This window comes from Malus domestica, chromosome 09 (genome assembly GCF_042453785.1).
Source record: "Malus domestica chromosome 09, GDT2T_hap1".
Lineage (NCBI taxonomy): Eukaryota > Viridiplantae > Streptophyta > Magnoliopsida > Rosales > Rosaceae > Malus > Malus domestica.
Window position 1 is genome coordinate 33,079,099 of NC_091669.1, and position 27,093 is coordinate 33,106,191.

General features: G+C 37.9%; 3 protein-coding genes, 1 long non-coding RNA gene and 1 pseudogene across 4 annotated transcripts; 2 read left to right on the plus strand and 3 right to left on the minus strand.

Annotated features, from left to right (window-relative positions):
• Window positions 1-4,575: 4,575 nt before the first annotated feature.
• Window positions 4,576-11,091, plus strand: LOC103444218 (NADH dehydrogenase [ubiquinone] iron-sulfur protein 1, mitochondrial). The gene is made up of 5 exons (XM_008383141.4): window positions 4,576-5,176; window positions 5,574-5,820; window positions 6,631-6,925; window positions 9,411-9,785; window positions 9,971-11,091. Exons 1-5 carry the CDS (start codon window positions 4,744-4,746, stop codon window positions 10,868-10,870), a joined length of 2,250 nt encoding a protein of 749 aa, XP_008381363.3. The 5' UTR covers window positions 4,576-4,743; the 3' UTR covers window positions 10,871-11,091.
• Window positions 11,092-12,274: 1,183 nt separating this feature from the next.
• On the minus strand, window positions 12,275-13,782 carry LOC103444217 (uncharacterized). The gene is made up of 3 exons (XM_008383140.4): window positions 13,412-13,782; window positions 13,009-13,257; window positions 12,275-12,616 (listed from the first exon to the last, which is right to left on the minus strand). The coding sequence occupies exons 1-3, from the start codon at window positions 13,525-13,527 to the stop codon at window positions 12,538-12,540; spliced, it is 444 nt and encodes a 147-aa protein (XP_008381362.2). The 5' UTR covers window positions 13,528-13,782; the 3' UTR covers window positions 12,275-12,537.
• Window positions 13,783-16,188: 2,406 nt separating this feature from the next.
• On the minus strand, window positions 16,189-16,896 carry LOC139188122 (uncharacterized; annotated as a pseudogene).
• A 61-nt stretch (window positions 16,897-16,957) lies between these two features.
• LOC108172713 (serine hydroxymethyltransferase 3, chloroplastic-like) lies at window positions 16,958-24,076 on the plus strand. Its single transcript, XM_070805003.1, has 4 exons — window positions 16,958-17,056; window positions 17,508-17,703; window positions 17,802-17,976; window positions 23,896-24,076. The coding sequence occupies exons 2-4, from the start codon at window positions 17,645-17,647 to the stop codon at window positions 23,947-23,949; spliced, it is 288 nt and encodes a 95-aa protein (XP_070661104.1). The 5' UTR covers window positions 16,958-17,056; window positions 17,508-17,644; the 3' UTR covers window positions 23,950-24,076.
• LOC139188041 (uncharacterized) lies at window positions 20,244-21,526 on the minus strand. The gene is made up of 3 exons (XR_011571156.1): window positions 21,374-21,526; window positions 21,205-21,301; window positions 20,244-20,334 (listed from the first exon to the last, which is right to left on the minus strand). It is a non-coding gene; the product is annotated as an uncharacterized lncRNA (long non-coding RNA).
• Window positions 24,077-27,093: the final 3,017 nt, after the last annotated feature.

The following is a 27,093-nucleotide window of genomic DNA, read 5'->3' on the forward strand; positions in this document are numbered from 1 at the left end:
TGTTGCTAATTATTTTCTTTTATCTTTGTCTACATAAATTGTCTACCCCAAGAGGTCGCACTTGATGTGATGGCAAGTGCCTTCGCCCATGAGCGGTAGGTCTCGGGTTCGAGACTTGGGAGCAGCCTCTCCATAAAATGGGGGTAAGGCTAGCCGACATTCACCTCTCCCAGACCCTGCGTAAAGCGGGAGCCTTGTGCACTTGATACGACCTTTTTATCTTTGTCTACATTTTCACTTATTTTCACGTTTTGAAAAGAGTTTCATCAATATAAACCTTATTCAATTCGCTCGTATCCTTTTTCAATCATGTTGGTGAAATGAGTTTATTTCCATGCAAATTCTGATTACATTGAAACACGTTGTGATTTAGAATTGAGACTGAAATTTTTTAGGGTAAATTACATAGTAGCCCCTCAGGTTTGAGGTCTATTGCAATCTTATACAACATCTTTAAAACATTTCACTTTCATACCTCAAGTACCATTTTATTTCAAAATAATACATCCGTTAGATTTTCCGTCCATTAATCCGTTAAATGTTGACGTGGCTGCCACATTTGTGCCACGTGGCAAAAATAATAATTTTTTAATTTTTTTTAAACCTAAATCTTCTAAATTAAAAATAAATAAAAAACTGAAACTTTATCCCTCCTCTTCCTACTCTCTTTTCCCCTCAACCCCCACCATCTTCATCTTCTTCCCTGCAACCCAGGAGAGAGAGAAAGAAAGAAAAAAAAAAAGCCCTTCAGTTTGTCTTCCCCACCCCTCATCCTCCTCCTGTCTTCTCCCCCATTTTCATATTCTTCCCCCGACCCCCTACCTGCAACCCAGGAAAAAAAAACTCAGATCCCGTCATCGCCGGGTTCGTGAGGTGGGAGGAATGGGTGTGAATTTAAGGAGTGGGGGTGTATAGAGGAGGGAAGAGGGTGGGTGCGAAGGGGGGTTGAGTCGCGGGGGAGGGAAGGGGTTTTTTCTTTCTGGGTTTGGGGGGGTTCGCGGGGGCAGGGGGTGGATTTTTTCTTTCTGGGTTGGGGGGTTCACGGGGGTGGAGGATGGTAGACGATGCATGGGATCTTGGTTCGTGCAGGGGAGAAGGGGGGGATCTGGGTTCGCGCGGGGGGAGGATAAGGAGGGGGTTAATGGGATTTGGGTGTGGGGGGGATATGGGATTGGGGTTCTTTTTCTTTTTCTTTTTTTTCTGGGTTTTGGGTTGAAGGTGCAGGTATGGGTTTTGGGTTGAAGGTGCAGGTATGGGGGCGAGGAGATGGGAGGAAGAAGAATGAGGAAGAAGAAGAAGAGAAGAAGAAAGAGGAGGAGAAGAAGGAAAAAAAAAAAGATATGTGGCAGACAGGTTTCTAAAAAAAATTAAAAAATTATTATTTTTGCCACGTGGCTCACATTTGGCAGTCACGTGGCACAAATGTGGCAGTCATGTCAGCATTTAACGGATTAATGGACGGAAAATCTAACGGATGTATTATTTTGAAATAAAATGGTACTTGAGGTATGAAAGTGAAATGTTTTAAAGATGTTGTATAAGATTGCAATAGACCTCAAATCTGAGGGGCTACTATGTAATTTACCCAATTTTTAAAATAAGGATGTCATATTTTTCTCATTTTTATTCTAGTAGGTTGCTAACCAGTGTTAAACCAAAAGAATGCAAGATCATTCAATATGCACTCAAACACTTTTGGCATGAAGTAGGGGTACCTAACACTCCCTCACAGTTATTTTACTACATCCTTATAAATGAATATTTTGTTTCATTTGACTCATTTCAATACTTATACATAACGTAAAATTGACTTGGACAATCGAAAAAAATGAAAAATCAGTATTGAGTGTAATTTTGTAATTTTGTATTTTGAGGTGTTATGGAGAAATTGTCTAATTCCAAAAGGATAATTAGCAATATAAAATATTGGAGGAAACTAAAAGGTTATATTCCCGAATTGGCCAATCTTGTATTTCGAATTTGATCTATTCCTGAAAGTTATAACGCTTGTCATTACGAGTGATTACAACTACATGCAAGAAACGAATCTCAATTTTAGCAAAAAGTTAGAACTGGATATTATAGTTACATTCAGGAAACGAATGATGGTGATGAGGAGACGGGAAGAAGATAGGTGGTCAACAAGAGCTAGATATTTTCTTGAGAGAGTGATAAAAGTTCGCAAAAGGTTCGGCAACGAAAATCAAGGGCGAATTTCATTCCAAAAAACAGAAATTGTGCATTGCAGCCACCAATAACGACAAGGAAGGAACAATCAAAGAGGCATAGTCGAGGTCAGAACCTATCTGATCTAACTATAAATCAGTCACCAATAGCCTTTCTTAGAGAAATAGTTAGTGAAAGGCAAGATTTACAAATGAGAATTGAGGAATGGTGACATAGAAAAAGACACAGTTCCCCCTAAAACTTTCAAACAAGAAATAATTCATGTTTTTGCCAATTTCTTGACTCAAATCCAAACAACTATAACTTGGAAATCTACCGTAATTCCATTGGACCGCTTGCCGTGGTTTATTTTGAATGTAAGTTTTTGGATGAAAACATAAAATCATATCAGAACCAAGATGCCCATGTAGATCTGGTCAAACAAATATGAAAAATACCACGAATCTACATAAATCGCAAAATGAGCAAAATATTTGCTTCTAAAACTAATAATTGTTCCGTTGTTTCAAAACTTTCTTGTACATACCAACCTTTGCTCTACTTCCATGGAAGAACACAATATAACATATCAATGATTTACACAATTTCAACTTTATCAATCGCGTTTCAAAGTCTTTGTCACGCACGCTTTGAAAATCACTATAGCAAGGTACGCCAAGACAAGGGCCATGCTCACTAGTAAGACAAGATGATCGAAAGAAATTTTTTGGATAGTGTAGTTAGTTGACTTTACCACGATCTATAAACCTACAGTGAACAGATAAAAGGTTGGTCTGGACAAAAACAGGATCTTTGGATGGAAGTTTCAAATAATACGACCTGGCAAGCAGGTCAGACCCCTCAACTAGGACAATGAGGCACGGTTTATTCCATTAAAGCATCATCCACTAAAAAAAATTGATTAAGAAATAAGCATGCTTATTAAAATGAATCTGCGATTTCTAGTTAGGTACCTGGTTGTGGAGACGACGCATGCACCCTTTCCCTCTGTTTCTGCTCTAATGCATACTTCACCGTCATTACTGCAATCTTGAGAACAAACAGAGCTTGCATTTTCCTTTGGAATAGAAGTTCTTTCAGCCAGGAAGTTCCAAACAAACCTTGAAATGTCACCAACGTATCCAAGATAAGGTGTGGAGGAAGGTTCATCAAGCATAACACCAACATAATGGCTCGGGCAGGTATTGGCTGGTGATATATAGCTTTTCACCAGAGCACCAGAAAGACCTGGCTCACAGTCCAACACGCAACCCACTAGTTCTTCAACTAGTGAAGTATTCACGTTGGGATGTCAAACCTGAACTGCTTAGATTTTTGGTGTCACTCGCAAGAATGTAAAGGGTGCGTGCTACAAGGGAAGCAGCCGCCACAATGGATGACAAGTTGATATTTGGTGCAGTGAAAAGTCAAAGTACGAATGAAAGAAAAGAGATTTTGGATCACCTTGTAGCATCAAGATGATTAGCCAAGAAAGAACAAAAGAATACTTAAAAACTCACATAAATCATCAAGGTGACTGTGGTAGAACTTGTTGGTGAAGACAGTATCAAAATCTTCTAACACAACACCAGAGGTTAGAGAGTTCTGTTAAGAGCAAGGAGCTATTGAGAATTCCATGAAATCAACAATAAAAAACGATATCCATTTTCTTGAGCATTCAATATCTCCGAACAGAACAAAAAGCTAAATATAAAGGAAAAAATGCGTAATTATACGGCCCAGTAAAACATAAGCTACAAAAATCTTAGTCCTTCCCTGAGTTCAAGATTCTGCGGATTCAACAAAATGAAACTTATGTTTTTGATAATTCATCTCAAATTAAATGTTTATCAACCTCTACCAGAGGTTTTTGCTCATAGTCTGTATAATAGGTTTTTGTTTATAATCTACCTTACGTGTTTTGGACTTGATTTGAAAATAGCTGAAATTTTTGGACTTGGATCAAAATGCACCAAATTTTAATTCAATTCATTCAAAATCTCATACGAGATATGAGATTTGTAGATACATAAAATACACTAGAAAATCCCTTTAATTCCCTCTAATTCCTCAACTTTTTCAAATTATTTAAAATCAAATTCTAATTGAATAGACCTAGAATGTTATAAACTTTTTAAAAATCTTAATTGATTAAACTCATATTTCTAAGAATTTTAATAAATTATCTTAAAATCCTAATCGAATACCTATTGAATTTCAAATAATTATTTAAAATCCTGATTAAATCATCCTAGATTCATTTAAATAAAATCTCTCAAAATTCCAATTGAATACACCTCCTAAACACTAGATTCTTCTACTGCCTTGTATGGAATTTCCGTACAAGTAAACTGCGTGTGTCTCCTTTGGGTTCTACAAAACAAATGGGCTCTCAATGGGCCTTTTCTCAATGGGCCGCTTCTTTCGTTAATCAATTTGGGAAAGAGTTTCCACTTCCAACGTCGCAACGCAACGACCACACCTTCCATTTCTAATTCTCTCCGTCTTCGTAGCTCACAGAGCTTCTGAAAGCAGCAAAATCGAACACATTGCTAGTGCGAGCTATCATCGACAGCAATGGGGTTGGGATCGCTTGCTTCGAGGGCCCTGAAGCCCACAGCGTCAAGGCTCCTCAGCTCTCAGAACCCTAGACCCTTCTTCTCCTTCCACAGGGCGGTCTCAACCACGCCGGAGCTCCAGAACGCCGACCAATCAGCGGCAGCGGCCCAGCCCGACCCCCCGGCGGATCTCCCTCCTCGGACCCCTGTGGGCGGGGCCCGTGTCCACTTCCCGAATCCCGAAGATGCCATCGAGGTCTTTGTCGATGGATACCCCGTCAAAATCCCCAAGGGATTTACTGTGTTGCAGGCCTGTGAGGTCGCCGGCGTTGACATCCCTAGATTCTGCTACCATAGTCGGTTGTCGATCGCCGGTAACTGCCGTATGTGCCTTGTTGAGGTTGAGAAGTCGCCGAAGCCCGTCGCCTCCTGTGCCATGCCTGCCATGCCTGGTTAGGTTCCCCTCTAACCTCCATTTTCAGCTTGTGTTAGCTGTTTGTTGCTTCAAATTTCCAATTTTCGGACTTTCTTTCCGGGTTTTCTGTTTGTCGAATTCCTAATCTCTTTAGTGTATAACTTAATTGACTATTGTTGTTACATGTTTCCTCCGTAGAAGTGTGAATTATGATTCTATTTCACACTAGGATTTTCGGTAGTGCACAATTTTGCGACGTTCTGATTATTGTTTTTGGATTCACAGTAACATTTTGATTTTGATATGATATTTTGTTAATTGAGCAATACATTGTTTGGCTATGGCATAATTTGGTTGTGGTTACAGTAGAATTAAATTTTACTTTATCTTTTTGTGCATAAAGTTGTGATTTTTTGACAAAAGTTTCTTCTTAGGCATGAAAATTAAGACCGATACACCAATAGCAAAGAAGGCTCGAGAAGGGGTGATGGAGTTTCTGCTGATGAATCATCCCTTGGATTGTCCAATTTGCGATCAGGGAGGAGAATGTGATCTGCAGGATCAGTCTATGGCATTTGGATCTGATCGCGGCCGTTTTACTGAGGTGAAGAGATCCGTAGTTGATAAGAATCTTGGTCCTTTGGTGAAGACTGTAATGACTCGGTGTATTCAATGTACAAGGTCAGAATCCAGCATTGCCTCTTCTTATACACCACATATTCACTACAGTTCTAGTGAACTGTATGATTTTTTGGTAAAATTTCTTCTAGTGTAATCTTTTTTATTCTAAAAAAATACACATTTTATCCCTTCATGCCTTGTTTTGAAGCATGAGAAACTATTTACTGAATGATTGATCTATTTCTTGTTTGGTGTTAGTGTATTTTTCATTTTTTTAGTGATGCTAAATATTGTCGCAGTTTTCCCTCTAAAAGTACACAATCTCTAAGTGTTGGTAGTCTATCCCTAGTGTTTTGCGTTCGACAGTGAGTTACTGAATGATTGATCTATTTGTTGTTTGGTGTTAGTGTATTTTTAGTGATGCTAAATATTGTTGCAGTTTTACCTTTAAAAGTACACAATCTGTAAGAGTTGTTAGTCTACCCCTAGTCTATTGCATTTAACAGTGAGTTACTGAATGATTGATCTATTTGTTGTTTGGTGTTAGTGTATTTTTAGTGATGCTAAATATTGTCGCAGTTTTACCTTTAAATGTACACAATCTGTTAAGAGTTGTAAGTCTATCCCTAGTGTATTGCATTCGACAGCGAGTTATGACATTTGCAAATCATGTAGTCCATGATGTTTTCTCTAGGTAGAGTAAGTTTTCAAATTAACAACGTATATCACATTGTTGTTAGGGTTTAAGTTTATCACCTTCTTAAAATAAATTTTTGATATATCAGAAAACAGTTGCATCATTCATCGGCTTGGATAGAGCTCTTGTTTTAATTGCAAGCTTCTGATATAGAAGCGCGTTTGGTTGAACAGGTGTGTCAGATTTGCAACTGAGGTTGCGGGGGTTCAGGACCTTGGCATGTTAGGTCGTGGCAGCGGAGAGGAAATTGGGACTTATGTCGAAAAACTTATGACAAGTGAGCTTTCCGGAAATGTGATAGATATCTGTCCAGTGGGAGCCCTAACCTCAAAACCGTTTGCATTTAAAGCTCGAAATTGGGAATTAAAGGGAACAGAGACCATTGATGTTACTGATGCTGTTGGATCCAACATTCGAATTGATAGCCGAGGTCCAGAGGTCTTGCGCATCGTCCCACGATTAAATGAGGTAGATTTTATTAGACTACTTTTGATGATTGTTATCTCTGAGACTACATTTCTGCATTACTAATATATGCCAATGATGCTTACACTAAACTTCAAAACTTACAACCTGCATAGACTAAGTTTTTAACGTATGATGTAAGGGCTGATATTAGTCATTTTTGATTTCTCAAATATGTATAAATTCAAGTGCCAAGGTAGCTGAGATAAAACAGTTCTGATAATTGATGAATCATTAATTATTTCTTTTATTCCTGTTAATTGGAGCATTTGTTTTATTCATCTGCAAGTTGACAAGTCAAACTTCACTTGCTTGCTTCCCTCATCCTTCACCTTTTTTATTTTATTTTATGAACAAACGATACTATCTACACTAAGGGGGTGGGGGAGTGGGCTAAGCCTCACAATGGGCTTGCAATAATTTGGTTCAAATTCGCCTTTGGTGAGAATCGAACCTAAGACCTCTCACTTACAAGTGAAGAGGAATACCACTAAACCGTACTACTTTGAAAACCTTATAAAACAGTGGGTTCCAGAAGAATATTGGGGCTCTCCAAATGTGAGGCTCAATGGAGGGGTTGGGCCCTAAAGCTCAATTGTTGTGAAGTGTGAATGAGAAGGTGAAAAATTAAGGATAAACATCTCAAACAAAGGGGCCTCAACTCTTTGGGGACTTCAGTATGGGCTGCATGTAGATGTTTGGGACTTAAATATTGTCACTAGGCTCCAGAAAAGCTCATGGGAAGACATTATTCAAGGCGTTAATTTGTTTTATTCTTGCTTCCAGTTTTGGTGGGTAATGGGGAAAGGGTGAGGTTTTCATAAGAGTGGTGAGCGGGGTTTAATGCATATGCCTTTCTTTTCCTAGACTGTACAGATCATCATTCTCATATCTTTTTCATGTACTTTAGTTCCTGTCATCATCCTTTGAGCGAGAATTTTGGGTTTCATAGGAATTTGAATGCTCTGGATGCTCGGGAGCTATTGTCCTTATTAACTTGGTTAATGGGTGTAGTGCTGGTCTTGTACAGGGTGGATAGGGGGAGATGGATGTTGGAGGCCGAAAGTATCGCCTAAGGCACAGGTGTTAGCGTGGTTTACTACTCACTGGAGTGTTAACACTTGTGTTAGCGTTAACCATCTGTTTTTGTACTAGACATAGCATATGTTTTTGGGTGGGAGGTTGGTATGGTATTGAGAAGTTGTGTGATGTCTATTATCTGGGTTATTTCGGTGGAATCTAATACAATGAGTTTGAGAATGTGATTATCTCTGTGAGAGGGTTTGCTTTTGTAATTTAGAGATAATTCTTTCTCTGCATATGCCTTTCTTCTCCTAGACTGCACAGATCATTACTCTCATTTCTTTTCCATGATAGGCGTGCTTTAGTTCCTGTCATCTTCCTTTGAGCGAGAATTTTGGGTTTCATTGGAATTTGAATGCTCTGGATGTTCAGGAGCTATTGTCCTTATTAACTTGATTAATGGGTGTAGTGCTGGTCTCGTCTAGGGCGGATAGGAGGAGATGGATGTTGGAGGCCAAAAGCCCCACCTAAGTCACTGGTGCTAGCATGGATTATCACTAACTGGAGTGTTAACACTTGTGTTAGCTACTATGTATTTGCCTCAAGATGCATATGTTTATGGGTGGGACGAGGGTATGTTACTGAGAAGATCTGTGATGGCTATTATCTGATTATTTTGGTGGAAAGTAATACAGTGAGTTTTTGAGCATGTGATTGTAAGAGGGTTTGCTTCTGTATTTGAGAGATGGTTCTTTCTCTGCAATTTTATTCGAATTGTAGTGTAGTTGTTCACTAGGAGCCTGTGCTCTTTGCACTATTGGAGATTTCACTTGGTTGCACTTTTTCAGATCGGCGGTCCAAAAAGCAGAGTCGGCCTTGTCTTTATTTTTTTGTTTGTTTGTTTTGTGGGTTGGTTGATTGACCTGACTGTCAGTGACAGGCCTACTTCTCAGCCATGAACTTCATGTTTTTGATCTTTTGACTAATTGTCTTCTTGAGTCCTAATGATTCATAGGAGCTACATTTGGACTACCCAAAAAACTTTAATTGCAACCTAATCTTTAAGTCCAAGTCAAGAAGTTTATCCTAGTCCGGTCTTTTAGTGTTAACCTTGAATGCCTGCTCTTGTCATGTTTTGATTCGGTCTCAGTTGTTCTGAATCTATCTCAACTGTCTTGAGTCCATATATTTTGCTTTTAAGTTTGCCGTCAGTGTTGATGAGTGTTGATGCTTTTTGAATCTGCAAGTTACCCTATGTTATTGAATTCTTCTTTAACACCATTTGAGTTCCTATTGGATGTTAATTACATGCACGTCATAAAATTTGCCAATCTACTTGAGCGCTCTAGCACCACATATGCCACATATTAATAGACACTGAAGTGTAAAACATACAGGTGTTATCATCCACCCTTTTATAATAATCCTTCCTTTGTATAATGTATTTGCTTACTACCTCTTGCAGGACATAAATGAAGAATGGATATCAGACAAGACTCGTTTCTGTTATGATGGTCTGAAGAGGCAGAGGTTAAATGACCCTATGATTCGTGGTGCTGATGGGCGCTTTAAGCCTGTGAGCTGGCGGGATGCCCTCGCTGTAGTTGCCGAGATGGCTCATCAAGTTAAACCAGAGGAGATTGTTGGGGTTGCTGGCCAGCTATCTGATGCTGAGTCCATGATGGCACTGAAAGACTTCTTAAATAAAATGGGGTCAAACAATGTCTGGTGTGAAGCAAATGGTTCAAACCGTGACGCTGATCTTCGATCTGGATATATTCTGAATACTAGCATTGCTGGTCTGGAGAAAGCAGATGCTTTTCTGTTGGTTGGTACCCAGGTATGTTTATAGCCATCTAATCATAATTTTTGCGGTCCAGTTTAAGTGATTTCCACCTGCCTCTTACATGTTTGACGTGCTAAAGATTAGTGGATGGATGGGTAGGGACTAGTGGGGGTCTTAGATCATGAGTGGATTCATTTTGTTTTGTGTTTTAATTCGTACTTTCATATTATATTTACCAGCCAAGGGTAGAAGCTGCTATCGTAAATGCTAGAATCCGGAAGACGGTGCAAGCTACCCACGCCAAGGTTGGGTATGTTGGCCCTCCAGCTGATTTCAACTATGATCACGAGCATCTTGGCACAGGCCCTCAGACACTTCTAGAAATTGCGGAGCGTCGTCACCCATTTTCCTCAGTCCTCGCAAATGCCAAAAACCCTGCTATCATTGTCGGTGCTGGGGTCTTTGAGAGGAAAGACAAGGATGCAATTTTTTCTGCTGTTGAAGCCATTGGAAAATACGCTAATGTTGTAAGGCCTGATTGGAATGGATTCAATGTACTGCTTCTCAAAGCCGCCCAGGCTGCAGCACTTGACCTTGGACTTGTGCCAGAATCTGGAAACAGCATCGAGTCTGCAAAGTTTGTTTACCTGATGGGCGCTGATGATGTCAGCTTGGAGAAGGTTCCAAGTGATGCATTTGTGGTTTATCAAGGGCATCATGGGGACCGGGGTGTGTATCGTGCTAATGTCATCCTTCCTGCGGCAGCATTCAGTGAAAAGGAAGGGACATATGTAAACACTGAAGGGTGCTCTCAGCAAACAGTACCTGCAGTTCCGACTGTCGGTGATGCCAGGGATGACTGGAAGATTATACGGGCTCTATCTGAGGTGGCAGGTGTACGGCTGCCATATGATACACTTGGGGCCATTCGATCCCGGATTAGGACAGTGGCACCAAACATTTTGCAAGTAGACGAGAGAGAGCCAGCTACCTTTCCATCATCGATTAAGCCTGAGTCCACTCAAAAGGTGGATTCGACCCCATTTGGGACTGCTATCGAGAATTTCTATATGACTGATTCGATCACAAGAGCTTCAAAGATAATGGCACAATGCAGTTCATTGCTCCTGAAGAAGTGACGATGGTTTTATGTTATTCGAATAAAGTCGCAGATTCACATTTTTTTTCTCCTGTTATGTTTATTGGGTTGTTTTGAGGCCCTGTTTGGCCAGAGCTTCTGGAACATTGGAAGTACTTCCAATAAAACTACTTTTATGCTTTTGTTTCACTGTAATTCAAATGAAATGTAATAGGATTTTTTTGTGTACAACTATTTGCATTTATACTTTGGGATTTTTCATTCCATTTGTGTTACGAAATATGAAAACCATGAACGACGTGGGTGAGGCTAAGTTGGCTAAAACAGTGTTATCTGGTAAGATTACTGCATGGAGGCTGTCAAAGAGTTAACTCTTTGACAAATGATCTCTTGCAATTCTATCTATATGGGTGAAGATGAGTTTGATCCAACCAAAATCACAGTTTTTCAAAACCAATCCTGGATGCAGTTGGAAAGGGAGTTCTCAATTGAAAGAAAGAAAGAAAAAAATGACTTCACTTACAATGATAAAAAAATGAATCAAATTGAAGAGGTCGAAAAGAGCATCTACTTGACACCATGTGTTCCATGTTCGCCTCTCCAATATCGCTTGTAACAAGAAAAGGCGGGAGGAGTTAACAACTCTGTGACAATACGTACGCACTTCATTTGTCGATTGTCGATGACATGGAGCTAGAAACTCACCCCTTAGGTTCAAAGATTACTAGCAAGAGACTAGAGTGGTGCTGGGTAACCCATTTTATGACTTCACCACCGCTTAGGGTTAGAGGGTTTGGCACCAATTGTGTTTGGGTCAGCTTGTATATGAGGCTATTGGCGGATCCACATAGGACTATAGGAGCCAATTTATACAATTGTCCCAGCTCACCACTAACGGTACAAAAGAAATTGTCCAAAAGTCCTTTGTTATTCTCCGTGAGCGCAAATTTTATAGGGACAATATGCTTGACAAAATGCCTCAATCTCGCCCCCGGAATAACAAAATTCTTCAATCTACCACCACACGAGACAATGTATAATGAATGGTTTGAGCACATATCTCAGGAACAAGAAGGTACATTAAGATCATTTTGTATACTAACCATTGTTAATTATCACTAATTGACAATTGTTATGGTCCTTCAACTTGTACCAAATTATTCCCCAGCTGGGTGCATGCTTTCTTTGTTTTCCTTCTTGTTTCTGGGTCTCGCCTGCTGGCCTTGCCTTGTTTTGGTCTTGTTCTTGTAGGATAATGTTTGTCTATTTTAATAAATTTGATCTTTCATATAAAACAAAAGGCAACCAATTGGATTTGATGGTCGTGAATTTTAAGATTGGCCTCGTTATAAACTATTGACAAGGTCTTGTTATAAACTATTCCTGCTTGTTAGTGGGTGATTCAAACTCGAATGCAAGTAGTGGACATACACTCTCAACCAACTGACTCAAAATTAACTTAATGTTTATAAAACTCATGTAATTCATACATAAACGTTTACAATTACATAAAGACATCAAAAGTAGACCTACAAAACGCAACACACACTATTTCCTTCCTATCTCTTGCTCTTTCTTATTCAAAAGCCAATACTACAAACAAAAGGAAAACCCTAGGACCTTTTAGCAGAGCATATGAGATAGCAAGAGCGAGCAAGACCTCCACGGCCATGAGAGTATGAGATGAGGGCTTTGTTCGGCTTTTCTTTATCCTCGAAGAAGAAGACTAACCCCGAACGAAATTGTGCACCCTATAAGCCCGAATATAGCCAAAAACCCGTATTTCCTGTCATTACAATAACAAAGAGTACATGTTACGATTCCACCGGTCACATAACAATCTGTAGAATTGATAAGCGAAATCTTATGAATAGGAAAGTACATTTGGTCTATATTTATAGTACATACGATATTATAAAAAATAGAATGTATTGTATTTGTCGCTCTATAAATACAATCTCATAACATATCATTCAAGCCATAGTCCCACATGAAAGATCCTACTAGTTGATCAATACTCTTCTCATAACATATACATACAAAAATAAAAACAGAGAGACAAGCGCATGATGACTATTTTAAAATGCAAATAACAACCTATATATATTGATGTATCATTCAATTAGCTAGGGGAATTGGCAAGATTGTAAATTAGTGGAAAGAAGAGGGCATATATACCCGATGGCGAGGCGTTTCATGGGGTCACCGGTGGCGTAGCCTTTGAAGTAGAAGTAGCGAGTAAAAGCGAAGAAGAAGCCAAGGGCGGCGGAGATGCAAGGATGCTTAAGACCTCCCAAAACCAGAAGCACAAAGAACATAGGCATCATTTCGAGAGAGTTCTGATGCCCTCTCTGAACACAGTTAAACACTTTCGCATCTTTGTTCTCCGATTCCGACGCATACATGGTCGGATATGGAACCTTGTACCTGCGGTGGTGGTTGTCCATTTCCAATCAATTAATCACATAATTAAACAAAAATATACGGAAATCAAACGATAATTACGCTAAATTCATCTAAACTACATGAACGAAAGATAACTCAAGTAGGTACGAGGAAACAGAGAAAGATTTACGCATACCGTTTTCTGGCCCGGCCAACTTGGGCAGCCATCCAGAAATTGAGAAAGGTGTAGAGAACGACGACGAGAACTACATAGCCGTATTCTTTGGGCAGCAATTCAACTGCAGACGACATTTTTGTTTTCTTTTTTTTCTGATATGAACTGAAAGATTACGATGGGGAGGAAGAAAATTAGGGAAATGGTTTTATGGATCGATCGACTTTTGAGCTGACCGACAGGTGGGGGTGTAAAACTATGGATATGGTCCAATGGATTGGATGGTATTGGTGATCCGCGCTCACTCTTATACTTGTTTTCCGACTTTTTCTACAAGGCAACTTTTGAGTTTAATATTTCAATTGTCAAATTAATATATTATATGTTTAACATATAATATGTGTGTAACAAAATATCCATTTGTATGTATGCTCATGGTATTAAATATCGGTAATATCGGAAATATCGGTAGTCTGAAAACACGGAAATATCGATGGAAATATCGGTAAAATATCGATATCGATAAAAATTACATGGAAACCACGGAAATTGTAAGAAAAACTTGGAAATTTTTATTGAAACTTTGCAGGATGTTTATTTAGTCAATTATCTATTAGTTTATCACAAAAAATTGGAAGGAAATGCATTGCATGATGGATTTAACATTATCAAGTTAATTATATAGCGAGCTGACAAACATTGTGAGTGTAGAAAATATGTAGTAATTAATGAAAGAAGTCTAAACACACCATAATCATTTATATATAATGAATTAGTACAATATTTTACACTTTAGTACCACATAGAGTTCCTATGAGGTTCAATTTTTTCACTATCTTCATCATCTCTATGTGTAGAGTGAGTGTCTTGTCAAAATTATTTGGAGATGCTTTTGAATTATTTATATGTTTTTTTATTTGATTTTGAATTATTTGGATTGGATCATTGCATTGGATTCTTTTTTTTTCTCACACCACCACACATCACACGCAGAAGAGAGAGTCAGTGAGTCAGTGTGTCACAGACAAACCCCCCCCCCAAAAGCCAAAACCACGCACGCCCACAGAGTCTCACTCTGGATCCTTCTCTCTCTAGAACTTCTGTCTTTCTCTTCTCTCCCTTCCTTCTCTCTAGAACTTCTGAGCTTCTCCCTTCTCCAGTTCTTCGTCTTCTCCTCCTGCTCCCTGCTCCTCTCGCCGCTGATATGCAGGACCCTCCCGTCCTCCACCTCCACTTTCACCTCTTCCTTTTTGATCCCCGGGAGGTCCGCCTTGAAGATGTGGGCCTCCGGGGTCTCCTTCCAGTCGATGCGCGTGTTGGCGATGACGGTTGTTTCCCGGGCCTCCGGGGTCTTCTTCTCTGAGGCCTGACCTCTCTTCTCCCCCTTCTCCATTCGACCCACACACACACAGATCTCCCCCTTCTCCCACTCTCTCGATCCTTCGCCCACTCTCTCGATCCTTCGCTGCCGTTGATCGTGGCTCTGGCGAAGTCGGACTTGGCTCAGTCGTCTCTGGTGGTGCGCCGCTGAGCAAGGAGTTGGCCCAGTCATCGATTTTTCAGGTGAGATTCCATTGAAACCCTAAGCCCTAAACCGACATCATATGTTGAATCGTTGATGCATGCGTGAAATTTGAAGCATATATGTGAAATTGAAGTTAAAATTCGTGTTTTTGCAAGGTTTTTGGGACGAAATGGGCTCGGGAACAGCCACACCATCTCCGGCGTTCGAAATCGGAGTCTGATTGCACCGTTCAACGAAATATCTCGATATTTCCAAAATATCGCGATATTATCGATAATATCGCGATATTTGGACGAAAACCACACGGAAACCTATTTAAATATCCATTACCCGAAAAATCGATATTATCAGCGATATTTCGCCGATAATATCGATATTTAAATCTGTGTGTATGCTTGTTCAACAAGTAGTACTTGCATCTCTTTTAGAGGTGGGCTCCAAATATCGAAAACCGAAAGAAATTGGGTAGAATACCTAATTGAAGAAAAAATAAAAAATGAAAATCGAACCAAACAAAAAAATTATTGGTTTGGTTTCGGTGGTTTTAAAATCGGATCGAACCGAACTGAATAAGACATAAATTTTATTTATTTATTTATGTTGGTTTTTTATTTTTCAAATCCAATTCCAAATCAACTATTAGTCTAATTTCAATTCAACAATAGGTAAACCCAACTTTATGCCCAAATACATTGAAAGCTTTACTCCTTAGATTATTGTGTTTCTTCTTAACAAATTGCAAAACAAACAAATCGAACCGAACCGAATAGTAATTTCAGTTTTGACAAAAAGTCAAACCGAATGAAACCAAACTCTCCTTTGATATCTTTGTTGAACTATGAAATATACTTACATCAAGACTTTTTGTAAACCTCAAACATATTAGATTGTATATGTGATTAAGTTGAAGACCGTATCGATATTCATTAGTTTGCTGAATCGTCTCTAAATTTGACATAGTATTTGAATGAGCCCATCCTTTGCGCCCGCTTGAACTTGAATTGGGCAACAAATTGAAACCCCTAAACAACTGAAACCCAAACCAAGGGTTACCAAATTTGTTGTCTCAAAAGAGTGGCCTCACATAAAGAGGCCACGATGAAATTAAATCCTCCTTATTCTCAATGATTTCATTGCTAATTGTGTCAAAACATTTTGTCTAAAATATTGTGCACATATAGAGTCTCATTTTTTAAAGATTTCTCTTAACATATCTCAAATTAGAAACAAGGTCAGTATTGATTCGTAATCGCCCATGAGACTGTTCGGAAACTTTTGACAATCATTTGCAACATTTGAAGCTACAAGGACAAAAGTGGACGTTCAACACAATTACAAGGACCAAAATTATAGTTTGGCCTAAACAAAAGAAACAGAAGAACAAAACAAAAGGGGAGACAAAAACAACACAAGAAAGAAGCCAACATACCATGATGCATCCACAATCCACATAAACATTGTAAAAATCCCCAGAGGGCCTAAACGCACGACGACTTTGATTAACACTTCGAAATCACACGACTTGAGTTAACCTATATTTTGCAGAGTCTGCACTTTTGACTGCAACGCAATGCCTGATTGACTGTGCAAGGCTTCCCAATTTTGCCCGTCGTAATACTTAATCTCAACGTGGGCCAGTGTTCCAGGATCAACACACCTAAATGTGATGGCGACCCCATCAGAGTTTGAGCGTGAATGATAGAACGAAGTTATCCCACAAACTTTACAGATGTGTGCTTTGCCGTATGAGTACCGAAGCTGTAAGTTGTAAGAAACTGCTCAGAATCACTCAAAAGTTGAAATCTTTCAGCAGGGACAATGAAATGGGTGTTACCCCTCATAGAGCAATTCGAGCAGTTGCAACTCCAAGCCACAACACTGCTAGGCGCCTTCACTCGCCACCTTATATTCTTGCAGTGGCACCCGCCTTCATGCACTACCATCTCAGTTTCCATGCCTTAAGATTCTAGTTCTCCAACTAATGAATTTCTAAATGCACGCGCTCTGACCTACCATGTCAACAAAAATTACTTAATAACCATTTGTTGTGAAGCCCGTTAGGTCATCTTCTCACATTGAAGGAAGTTTGGTTGCTGGAAGGCCGTCCTCTTCTGTCTCTGTGCCTATCCCTGAAATTCGCGGTAATTATACTCCAACATTTGAACTGGTATCAGTAACTTCTATTTATTTATGGTTCCATTTGTAAATTGTATTAGAATGCATATTAAATTTATGTTCCGAGAAGTCTATGGCACGAATAGTTCTGGTTTTTTAAACTCTATGGTGTTTTAATATTAATTTTGGTTTCAGTTTCTCTTAACTCTTAAGAAATACAAAAATCGATACAACCACAGAATTTCATTTATATTTCTTGGATTCGATGGTGTGTATTTATTTTTGGAGGTTTCTTAATATGTACTTATTTTAACTACAGAATTTCATTGCTTAGTTCTATGACAAAATCATCCTTATGAATAGACATCTTTAATAGAACCATATGTTATTCCCAACTTCTGATGTATGAAAGGAATCATTGGTTAGTAGCAGGAATTATGTTTAACTGGTTCATTAATTGTATTATTTGATTTACAGGTAATGGAAGCAGTTTTGTAGACAATGGGTCAAGCGAGGCTGACCCGGAGGTGCGTGCTATTATTGATGTGGAGAAGCAACGTCAGTTCAAGAGTCTTGAGCTTATTGCCTGAGAAAATTTTACTTATCGGGCAGTGATGGAGGCAGTTGGCTCATGTCTCACGAACAAATATTCAGAAGGATTACCAGGTAAAAGGTACAGATACTAAGACTCAGAGTAATGTGAGTTGAGTAGGGACCTTCCATTAAAATTATTTTTCTTGGTGTAGCTCATCGTTTGATTGCACATATCAGGTACTACGGTGGAAATGAGCATATTGATGAGCTTGAAACACTTTGCCAAAGGAGGGCTCTTGATGCATTTCGCTTAGATGGAAAGAAGTGGGGTGTTAATGTTCAACCATTGTCTGGTTCTCCTGCTAATTTTGAGGTTTATACTGCAATTCTTAAACCTCATGATCGTCTCATGGTAAGTTTATTTCTTGGGCTTGGTTTACTCTTTTTATTGGTGGCTACAGGCTACTAACATGTGCATGCAACTTAGGGTTTGGACTTGTCTCACGGAGGTCATTTGTCTCATGGGTTTCAAAACTCCTAAAAGATGGGTATCAGGCACATCCAGTTATTTGAGTCCATGTCTTATTGACTCAATGAAAAATTTCTCCATTCTGGGTAGATAATCCTCTCACAGACTCAACTGAGATCTCCTATCAATCCTCTCATACAGTCTTCATCAGTTCTATATCTCCTATCAATCCTCTCACAAACTCAACTGAGACCATGCCGCATACATCGTATGACTAGTTAGTTCTCGCCCTTTCCCTTTTTTTGATTTGCTCTCCAGAACACGAAACTGCAACCATTCTCTTGGTTTTGGATAATGTGATGGTTATTGCGGCGGATTCGAGATTAAGCTCCATCACCAATTAGATAGTGAAGCCTCATCGGTTTAAGGTTAGGAAGATTAGAGAAAATCCAGCTTCGGTCGCTTGTTACAGCGGGTGCGGAAAACATGTTAGATCACGTAGAGGACAAGGGAAGAAAACACGTTCACACAAATCGCTAATTTGAGCCGCGTCCAAATTTATGAAGAACAATGTGCCTTGAGAATCGTTTGGAGCCCATCTTGCCTCGATAGATTCTAAACCAATGGCACACTTGGTTGTGCACGAGGTCAAACTGCAACATGCGGCCGATTGTCGGTGTGGGACAAGTGTAATTGTTGGGACATAGACTCAATCTCTAAAGACAGATACTGCGCAAAGAGGACTCAAGGACTATATTGTCTGGGTAGTGGAGGAAATGTTGCATGCTATTATGTAGCTTTCAAATACAAGTTGAAAGTTTACCTTCGTTTATGTGATTGTACTGCATGCTTACGAAGGTACATAATAGCATGAATCATTTCCTCCACTGCCCAGACAGTATATTCCTAGAGTCCTCTTTGCACAGTATCTGTCTTTTTGAGTCTATATCCCAGCAATTACACTCGTCCCAGCTAGCTTCCCATCGACAACCGGCCACATGTTGCAGTTTAGCCTCATGCAAAACCAAGTGCGACATTGGTTTAGAATCTATCAAGGCACGATGACCTCCAAACGATTCCCAAGGCACATTGTTCTTCATAAATTTGGATGTGGCTCGAATTAGCGATTTGTGTGAACATGTTTTCTTCCCCTTGTCCTCTAAGTGATCTAACCTGTTTTCCGCACCCACTATATTTTCGTTGTAATAAGCGACCGAAGCTAGATTTTCTCTAATCTTCCTAACCTTAAACCGATAAAGCTTCACTATCCAATTGGTGATGGAGCTTATTCTCGAATCTGCCGCAATAACTATCACATTATCCAAAACCAAGAGAACGGTTGCAGTTCCGCGTTCTCCAATGACAGTACCAACTGCAAAACCGAGGAACAAATCTAAATTGTTTGTCTTCACAATTTCTTGTTTAAGAACAGCCGGCTAAGCAGCAATTGTACGTTTAGTTGCTAGCACATTTAATTGAACTGTAACAATATCTACTTGGATAGAGAAATCAATTAGTCATTTCATAGGTTTCCAGGAAAGGAAACTGTAACTCAATTAACATAATGGAACGACAAAATTAAGAATTTATTCTAGGGTGGGAAACCAAATGTCTTAGGTTAATTTCCAAGAAGGAAAGAGTGTAGACATTTTCCAGGTTCTGCATTCCGCAGGTTCCAACTACATCTAGCAACAAACATCAAGTTTTTCAACCGACAACCAATTCCAAAATCCAACACTAAATTAGCAAAAACCCCACTCGAAAAACCAATGAACAAAGCTAAAGATAAGCAGTAAGTTCATTTAGTTACTAGTACACTCAATTTGACTTGCATAAAACCATGACAATCCCCTACTTGGATAAGAAATCTATAAGTGATAGCACTGATCTATGGGAAAAACTAGCAATCGTGCTCGTGCGATGCTTCAGGCGTAAAATTAAATACGTAGAAATGCATTTACAACCAGCATTGATTCGAATGAAATTTATGAAAGCATAGGTTAAAGCATACCTTGTAAGTTGCGCAAGGCGGAATCTTTTTTTCATCATCTCTAGCTTTTGGTTGCTTAAGGTGCAGTAAAAGATTAAGCAATTACATTACACAGTCTATTTAATAATTTATCATTAAGAAGGGTTGCAATATACAAATATATATATAAAAAAGATAATTCCAGATTGAAGATGTTTGGACCCCATACATGATCCAGCTCTTTGCTAGTTGACATGGGTTATATAATATTTGTTAGAATTGTTTAGGCAATAGATATGGAGATCATGAGGAGTGGCAACATACCTTGTAATCTTTGCGAGGTGGACATGCAAGACATCAACAGCAACGTAAAATTTTTCTTAGGCATTGGAAAAACTATAGCAAAAGCTAAAATGCTATAAGCAAACGACAGAAAATTTACAACAATAACTGAAAACAGAAATTGCGAACATGCAAGATATCTATAGCAATGTAAAATTCTTCTTAGGAGTATATTGTAACCAGACGACAGAAAATTTATAACAATAACTGAAAATAGAAATTACAAACGAAAAAAATAAGCAAAAATTTGTTTTTTACGATATACATTTCCTGATAATTGAAGCTAGAATAACACTGTATCTACTGTTTAACATTAACCTAACAATTTTTTTTTACGAATTAAAATCAATGTTTCCCCACCCCTTCTGACCATTACAAAAGGCAGAAAAATAAAACTCTCCTTTTAAGTTCTCTAATCATTTAGCTAAATAAAAGATTCTCTTCCATTGGTAATTTTAACCTAACATCAAATTTTCCTAAATTCTAATTACTCCTTTGTTTTTTTTCCAAAAATGACAAACTCATCTAATCTAACACCCATCCAGTTTCGCCAAAGGCATTCTTTTCCTTTTGCTTTCGCCGAAACACACCGTTTTGTCTAAAGAAAATGTTAGTCGTCTTCTTTTCTGGTTTCCAACTTTGCAGAATCCCAAAACAGTGCAACACCATTGGTGAAGCATGATTTCCGAACTGGCAATGCACAATGCACCAAAATTATAAACGAATTTTAATCTAACATCAAATTTACCCAAACTCCAATCATTCCTCTCATTTCTTCCAAAAAATTACAAACACATTCTAATCTAACACCTTTCAACGGGGTCCCAAACGGAGAAAAAACGAAATGACAAATGACTTACCCAAAAAATAACAAGACCAGCGGAGGCACTGCCAAATTTGTGATTGATCAATCAAGGAACCAAAATGAAAAATATCCTCTTAGACACATGATCAGAACTGACCCAAAACAAAATGGTTACAATTTCATCCAAATTAACCAAAACCCAAAACAGTACTTAGAGAACATACCTCAGTGGTCATCAAATGAAAAACAAAACCCGAAACAGATCCTGACAAAATCAGTCAACAAGTGACGGAAACAAACGCAAAGACCGCAAAATATTCACCGTCGATCGCAACCCCAAAAATGTTGCGAAGCAATTTTACCAGGGTGGAAAAAACTGGATGAATAAGAAACATTTATCTGAATAAATTCAACATAATAATAAATGAATAGAGGGATATATCAGTGAATGAGATTGATAAGATAAGTAACTTGTTTTTTATATAGATTTAAGCAAGCTAATATGAAAAGGAATTGAACGTTTTTTATTTTAAAGATGTGGTGACAAAAAATGCTTTGTTTCCGTTATAAACAGTAGAAACAGAAGCAAAATGCAGTTTACACATCTTTTGCCCTTGTAGTGAAGATAGGGAAATATATGTAACAGGAACAAAAATGATAGAAAGTGTTTTGTACTCGTTTAAGTAGCAAATTTGTCAAGGCAAAACGTTTAAAGCAATAAATAGAAGGGTTGTTTCTATAAGCCATATAAAAAACATAAGCAACATGCAGTTCACACATATTTTCTCCTTGTAGTAAAGGCGGAAAAATACATGTCCTGCAGGTGAGCCATTTGTTTGAGCACTTAACAAAAAACATAAAAAGTGTTGTGTTTTTGTTCTAGTAGCGAAGTTTTTCAACCACAGATTTTCAAACCAAAAAACATGCAAAACATTTTGTACCACTCGATGACGGAGATTGTGGTTGTGCATTTCTTCTGAGAGCAGACATCTTCCACACTATAGCAAAAAAATAGAAATAACATTTTAAGAAACGTTCTTACCATGGAAACCATTTAGGTGTGTGGGTGGAAAGCAAATTGTAGTTTACCTTTCTTTTGATTTTTTTTGCCTGAGATTTTGTCTTGTGCGGCAATCGACACTTTTTCGGTGGGTTCAATTTTGGGGACAATCAAATTGTGGAATTCACCAGCAATTCTTGCAAAATTGGTTGTATCTATTTGCTCGTTATGAGTTTCTTGCTGTGAATTAAGGGAAAATATATAAGGATATATAGAAATGTGATAGTTATGGAAAACTGGGTGAAACAATGGTGCAAAGAGATTGGTTGATAGTTTTTTTATTAACATCAAAACATACAGCCAAGAGTAATCTTTACCTGTCAGATTTGTTGGCTTCATCAGTGAACAACACTCTCTTTGAGGTTTTGGTCGGTTCAATTGGTTGGGGTCGTTGTTGTAGCAGCTAGGAAGTCATTAACAGAGCGGGGGTTGTTTGGCTCATAACTTGTTTTCCTGCGGTGGTAGTCGATGCTTGTGGCTTGATTGAGGCAATCGTTGGGTTGGAGAGGTCTTGGTCATGGAGTAGTCCATTAACGATTTCCCGAAGTTAGTGTTTTGATTTCCAAAAGAGATTTGGAATTGTTTTGTCTTGCCGACCAAAGTTTTAAGAATTGGTGGTAGGATGAAAGGATCGTCATAGCCGTCCTCTATCACCAAAGTATGGCAAGGGACACGAAGCATCTTTTTAGCATGTCTTATCATGAGGAAGTTGTGTTGATTCGTGCTATCTTCTACGATAAGGTCGATCTTGAACCTGTGCAAGAGGAGAATATCTTGTTGTTAGGCAATCATTACTATTAATACCAATCTTGTGAGCAATTTATAAAATGTAGTAGAACCATTGTAATATTGGACATGCGTGAAGAATATCGACATAAAGATAGACAAATTATTTAGGTATAAATTCTTTTCATATATTAAGTATGATTCATGTATCATCATTAATATATGAAAAGAATTAGGGAAAACTGTGCAGTTGTAGATTATCACAATCTTTGATAACAGCAACATTAGTTAAATTGTAATAGAGATGCAGACAACTCCAAAATTATTTGTATGTATGCAATGAGATATGAGTGAAAGATGAAGTGAGGCATAAGCGGGAATGTAAAAGTATATGTTGGTTCAAGAAACCTTTTTGTTTGTGTGTATAGTTGAGCGTGAATTTGTAGATTGAACCTTGAAGTATAAAGATATACAGAAAGACATTGTTGAGATAACGTAGGTACAAAAATGTTATTAGTTATGAATTTTATAACGATAAGAAATGTAAAAATGACTTAACAACTAAATATAACGGAAAATGTAAATAGATGGAAAAGAATATTACAAAGGTTCGGGTAGTTTGTTTATCAGATCATGTTCATTGCATTCAAACGATTCAAACGTTTTCTTTACAGTTTTGTGGCAAGATGGGCAAGACTTGTACGACCAACCCCTAGCCAAATCGACTCCAACAATAGTTGCTTTGCATGTGAAACTTTCATTCTGTTATTGAATCAAAGGGTTTTCAAATGGTCAAAGATATTAAACCATCACCTCAGAAAACATGGAGAATAAATTTATAGAGAAAGAGAAACAAAGCAAGTAGCAGTTACGCAAGATGCATCACAAACTTTATGTTTTTAAAAAGTAGTGATTTTTGTAAATAGGTTGGTGATGAAAGACTAACCCTGTGTAACGCAGGATCAAGCAAAAGCAAATCGTCGATCATTTTTTACTCAGCACCACTACCGGTAGGACAGCCTGCATTTATATCTGCTGAGGTAGGCAGGATCCGAACAGGTGATCTCAAATGCTCAAACCTATGTTGTAAATGTTTTGGGTGAGAAAAATAAAATGAAGAAACATAAATGAGAAAAATATTAAAGAAAGGTTGTTGGTTTAACTGTGTTTATATTCAAGGTGTTGTGGAATGTCTGGATTAAACACATAAACAGTTGCTTATGTGCTTTTGAGAACAGGGTTGCCTAGACATAAAAGATAAGAATAAAGAAATTGAAACTTTTAGGAGCTAGATAAGGCATTTTGGATTATCACCCCGGTATAGTTTTACTTTAAGGCTTGTCAAAGCAACAAATACAGGTGGCAACAATGTTTGTATTTCGCTATCATCAAAAGTTGTGGCAGTCTCTCCCCATAAAGTGACTCTCATTGTTTCACCCCTGTAAGTAATTTAAAAGGTGATTATTTTTAATACTCCATGAATACTGTATCAAAGGTGTAAATTGCATTTAGAATTTAATGTACAAAGTTGTAACCTAATATTTTGCAGATTAAGATTTCTATTCTTTGCAATTCTTGTGCGTTGGATAGTGATCTCTTTAGTTGGCTGCACAGCCGTTAAGCAACCAAATACATCTACTTGTGATATTTAGCATCGAGAGTGAGTGTGGATTGTAGGCAAGAAAAAAAGATCGATTGTTTTAGATTTTGGACCAACGTTTAAAACTAACTTGGTTACTTGTAAGCTCAACATCTCTATCAATTTTGTTGTGAAGCTGCTCAAACTCGATGAAATTGAACCACTGCATTGGAATATCTTGTCTTGTTTTGTTAATAGGAACAATAACAGTTTTCCTATTCAATTCAAGGATGGTGGCATGAGGGACAATCTTACTTGATGTCTTGTTGTGAATGACACGAAATTTGTTGATTTCGTATGCTTCACCAACCTTGAGGTGCTCCTTAAAAAACTGTATGTCTCGAGCTTTCATGGTTGCATGAACCGCATCCTCCATTTAGAAAAAAAAAGAAAAAAAAGAGGCCAAAATACTAAATGTGGGAGAACATTTAATGTTGATGGTGTAGGAAGCATGTAAGCAGTTAGTGTAGCATAGTTGTGGCTATAGAGATATTATGTAAGATCATATGGAAGATAATAGTGAACATTGTTTTAAAAGTTAAAATTGCCGGCAATTGAAGCAACGTTGTAAAACACAAATTTGTTTTCATTTGTACAGATGTAATAACAAAGAAGATAAAGTAAGGAAAAGAAAATTTGTTGTTGACCTCCATGAACTTGTTAGATCTATCATAAAAATGAATGTTGAGGCCTAATATCGTAGATAGCAAAACAATTTATGAGACAAATATTAATTATTTTAAATGATGTATAATTGAGTAGTGAAATTCATAGATGATTTAGTTTATGAACTTTAGAATAGGTCTGATGAGTAAAAAGGCATAAAAATTAGCATTTGACAATAAGTAAAAAGGCGTAAAAATCTTACTTGTTTATCAACGAAGACAACATCAAAACTTGTAGGTTGAGGAACTTCTCATATGCTGTTTGTTATCCACATCCTTTAAACCCTAATTTGCAGTTTGTTTCCTAGTTGATACGCCTTTAGCAAACGAATTGGCATCAGCTTCATCAATCTACAATAATGAAATTTAAGAAGTAAATTAAATTAAACATTGAATAAGGTGATTTATCAAATATATGGTGGATGTACGTTTACAAAAATAAACGAATGACAAAATGTTAAGCCGAAAGTATACCTTCATGTAAATGTTTCAAAACATCTTTATAAACTATGTTTTTTGTATAACCGTAAGGCATGTCACTATTGTGAGCAATAACAATTTTGAGACCTCTTTTTGAGGTCACCCTGGATAGCGCAACATATAGTTGGCCATGAGAAAAAACAGTTTGTGATAGAAATAGGCCAACAAATTTCAAGGATTGTCCTTAGCTTTTGTTGATTGTCATCGCATAACAAATTTTAAGAGGGAATTGTCGTCTTCATATGGTAAAGGGATATTTATGTTGAGATGATTCAATAATTATCCTCGGGATATAAACTCTTTCACCAATGTTGCTTCCTGTAATAATGTTTGCTTGTACAACTCTGTCGTTTAATTATGTTACCACTAACCGTGTTCCATTACATAACCCAACACTTTGGTTTAAATTTTTTATTAACATCACCGGGGCACCAACTTTTAAAGCCAACTTGTGGTGTGGTAAACCAGGTAAATCAAGTTGGTTTAAAAATTCCATTGGATAAAGAACATCTACATTTTCTATATTTTCCGTTGTAGAAGACATCGAATTAAAACTTAGATAGGTACAACTTTCGCCAGGGACCATACCCAATACAAAAGTGTTTATGTCAATGGTTGTATCATTTCGTGGTGTCACAATAGCTCTTTCTTTTAGATATGAAACATCTCATAAATTGGTTTTGAAATTTGTATACACTGTTGAAACCATTGCTTTGATGGGATCTTCATCAAAATGGATAAGGTATTGTAATTTCAACCCAAGAGGTTGCTTCATCAATTGAAGATATAGATTTGATAACAGTACCGTTTCCAATATCTAGTATCCATTTTGCAAAATCAGCAAGTTATTTTTCTTCCCCTACGTCAAGACCTGTTTTCGAAAGCCTCATGTTTTGTTTCAAAAAAAAAAAAATAGTTAAGTAGGACCAAAGGTATTAACTTGTTAATGAAGCTTGAACAATGTTAGCAATGTTACCGTTTGGAACAACAGGAAGAATTTTCCTGAAATCACCTTCGAAAAGAATCGGTTTACCCCCAAATGGTAAATGGTCAAAGCCTGGTTTTGACCCTTTAAGAACATCACGGAGGGACCGATCTAGAGTTTCAAAACATTTTTTTTATGATTCATGGGGGCTTCATCCCAAACAATGAGAGCAGCTTCAGTGATTAGTTTTGCAAGATGAGTTCCTTTTTTAATTTCACAAACCGAACAATTTGTGATGTTGATAGGAATTTTAAATCTAGAGTGAGTTGTTCTTCCACCAGGAAGTAAAAGGGAGGCAATTCCAGATGAAGCTACTGCTAAAACGATTTGATTTTGGGATCTAATTCTAGCAATGATGGTAGTCCATAAAAAAGTTTTGCCTGTACCAC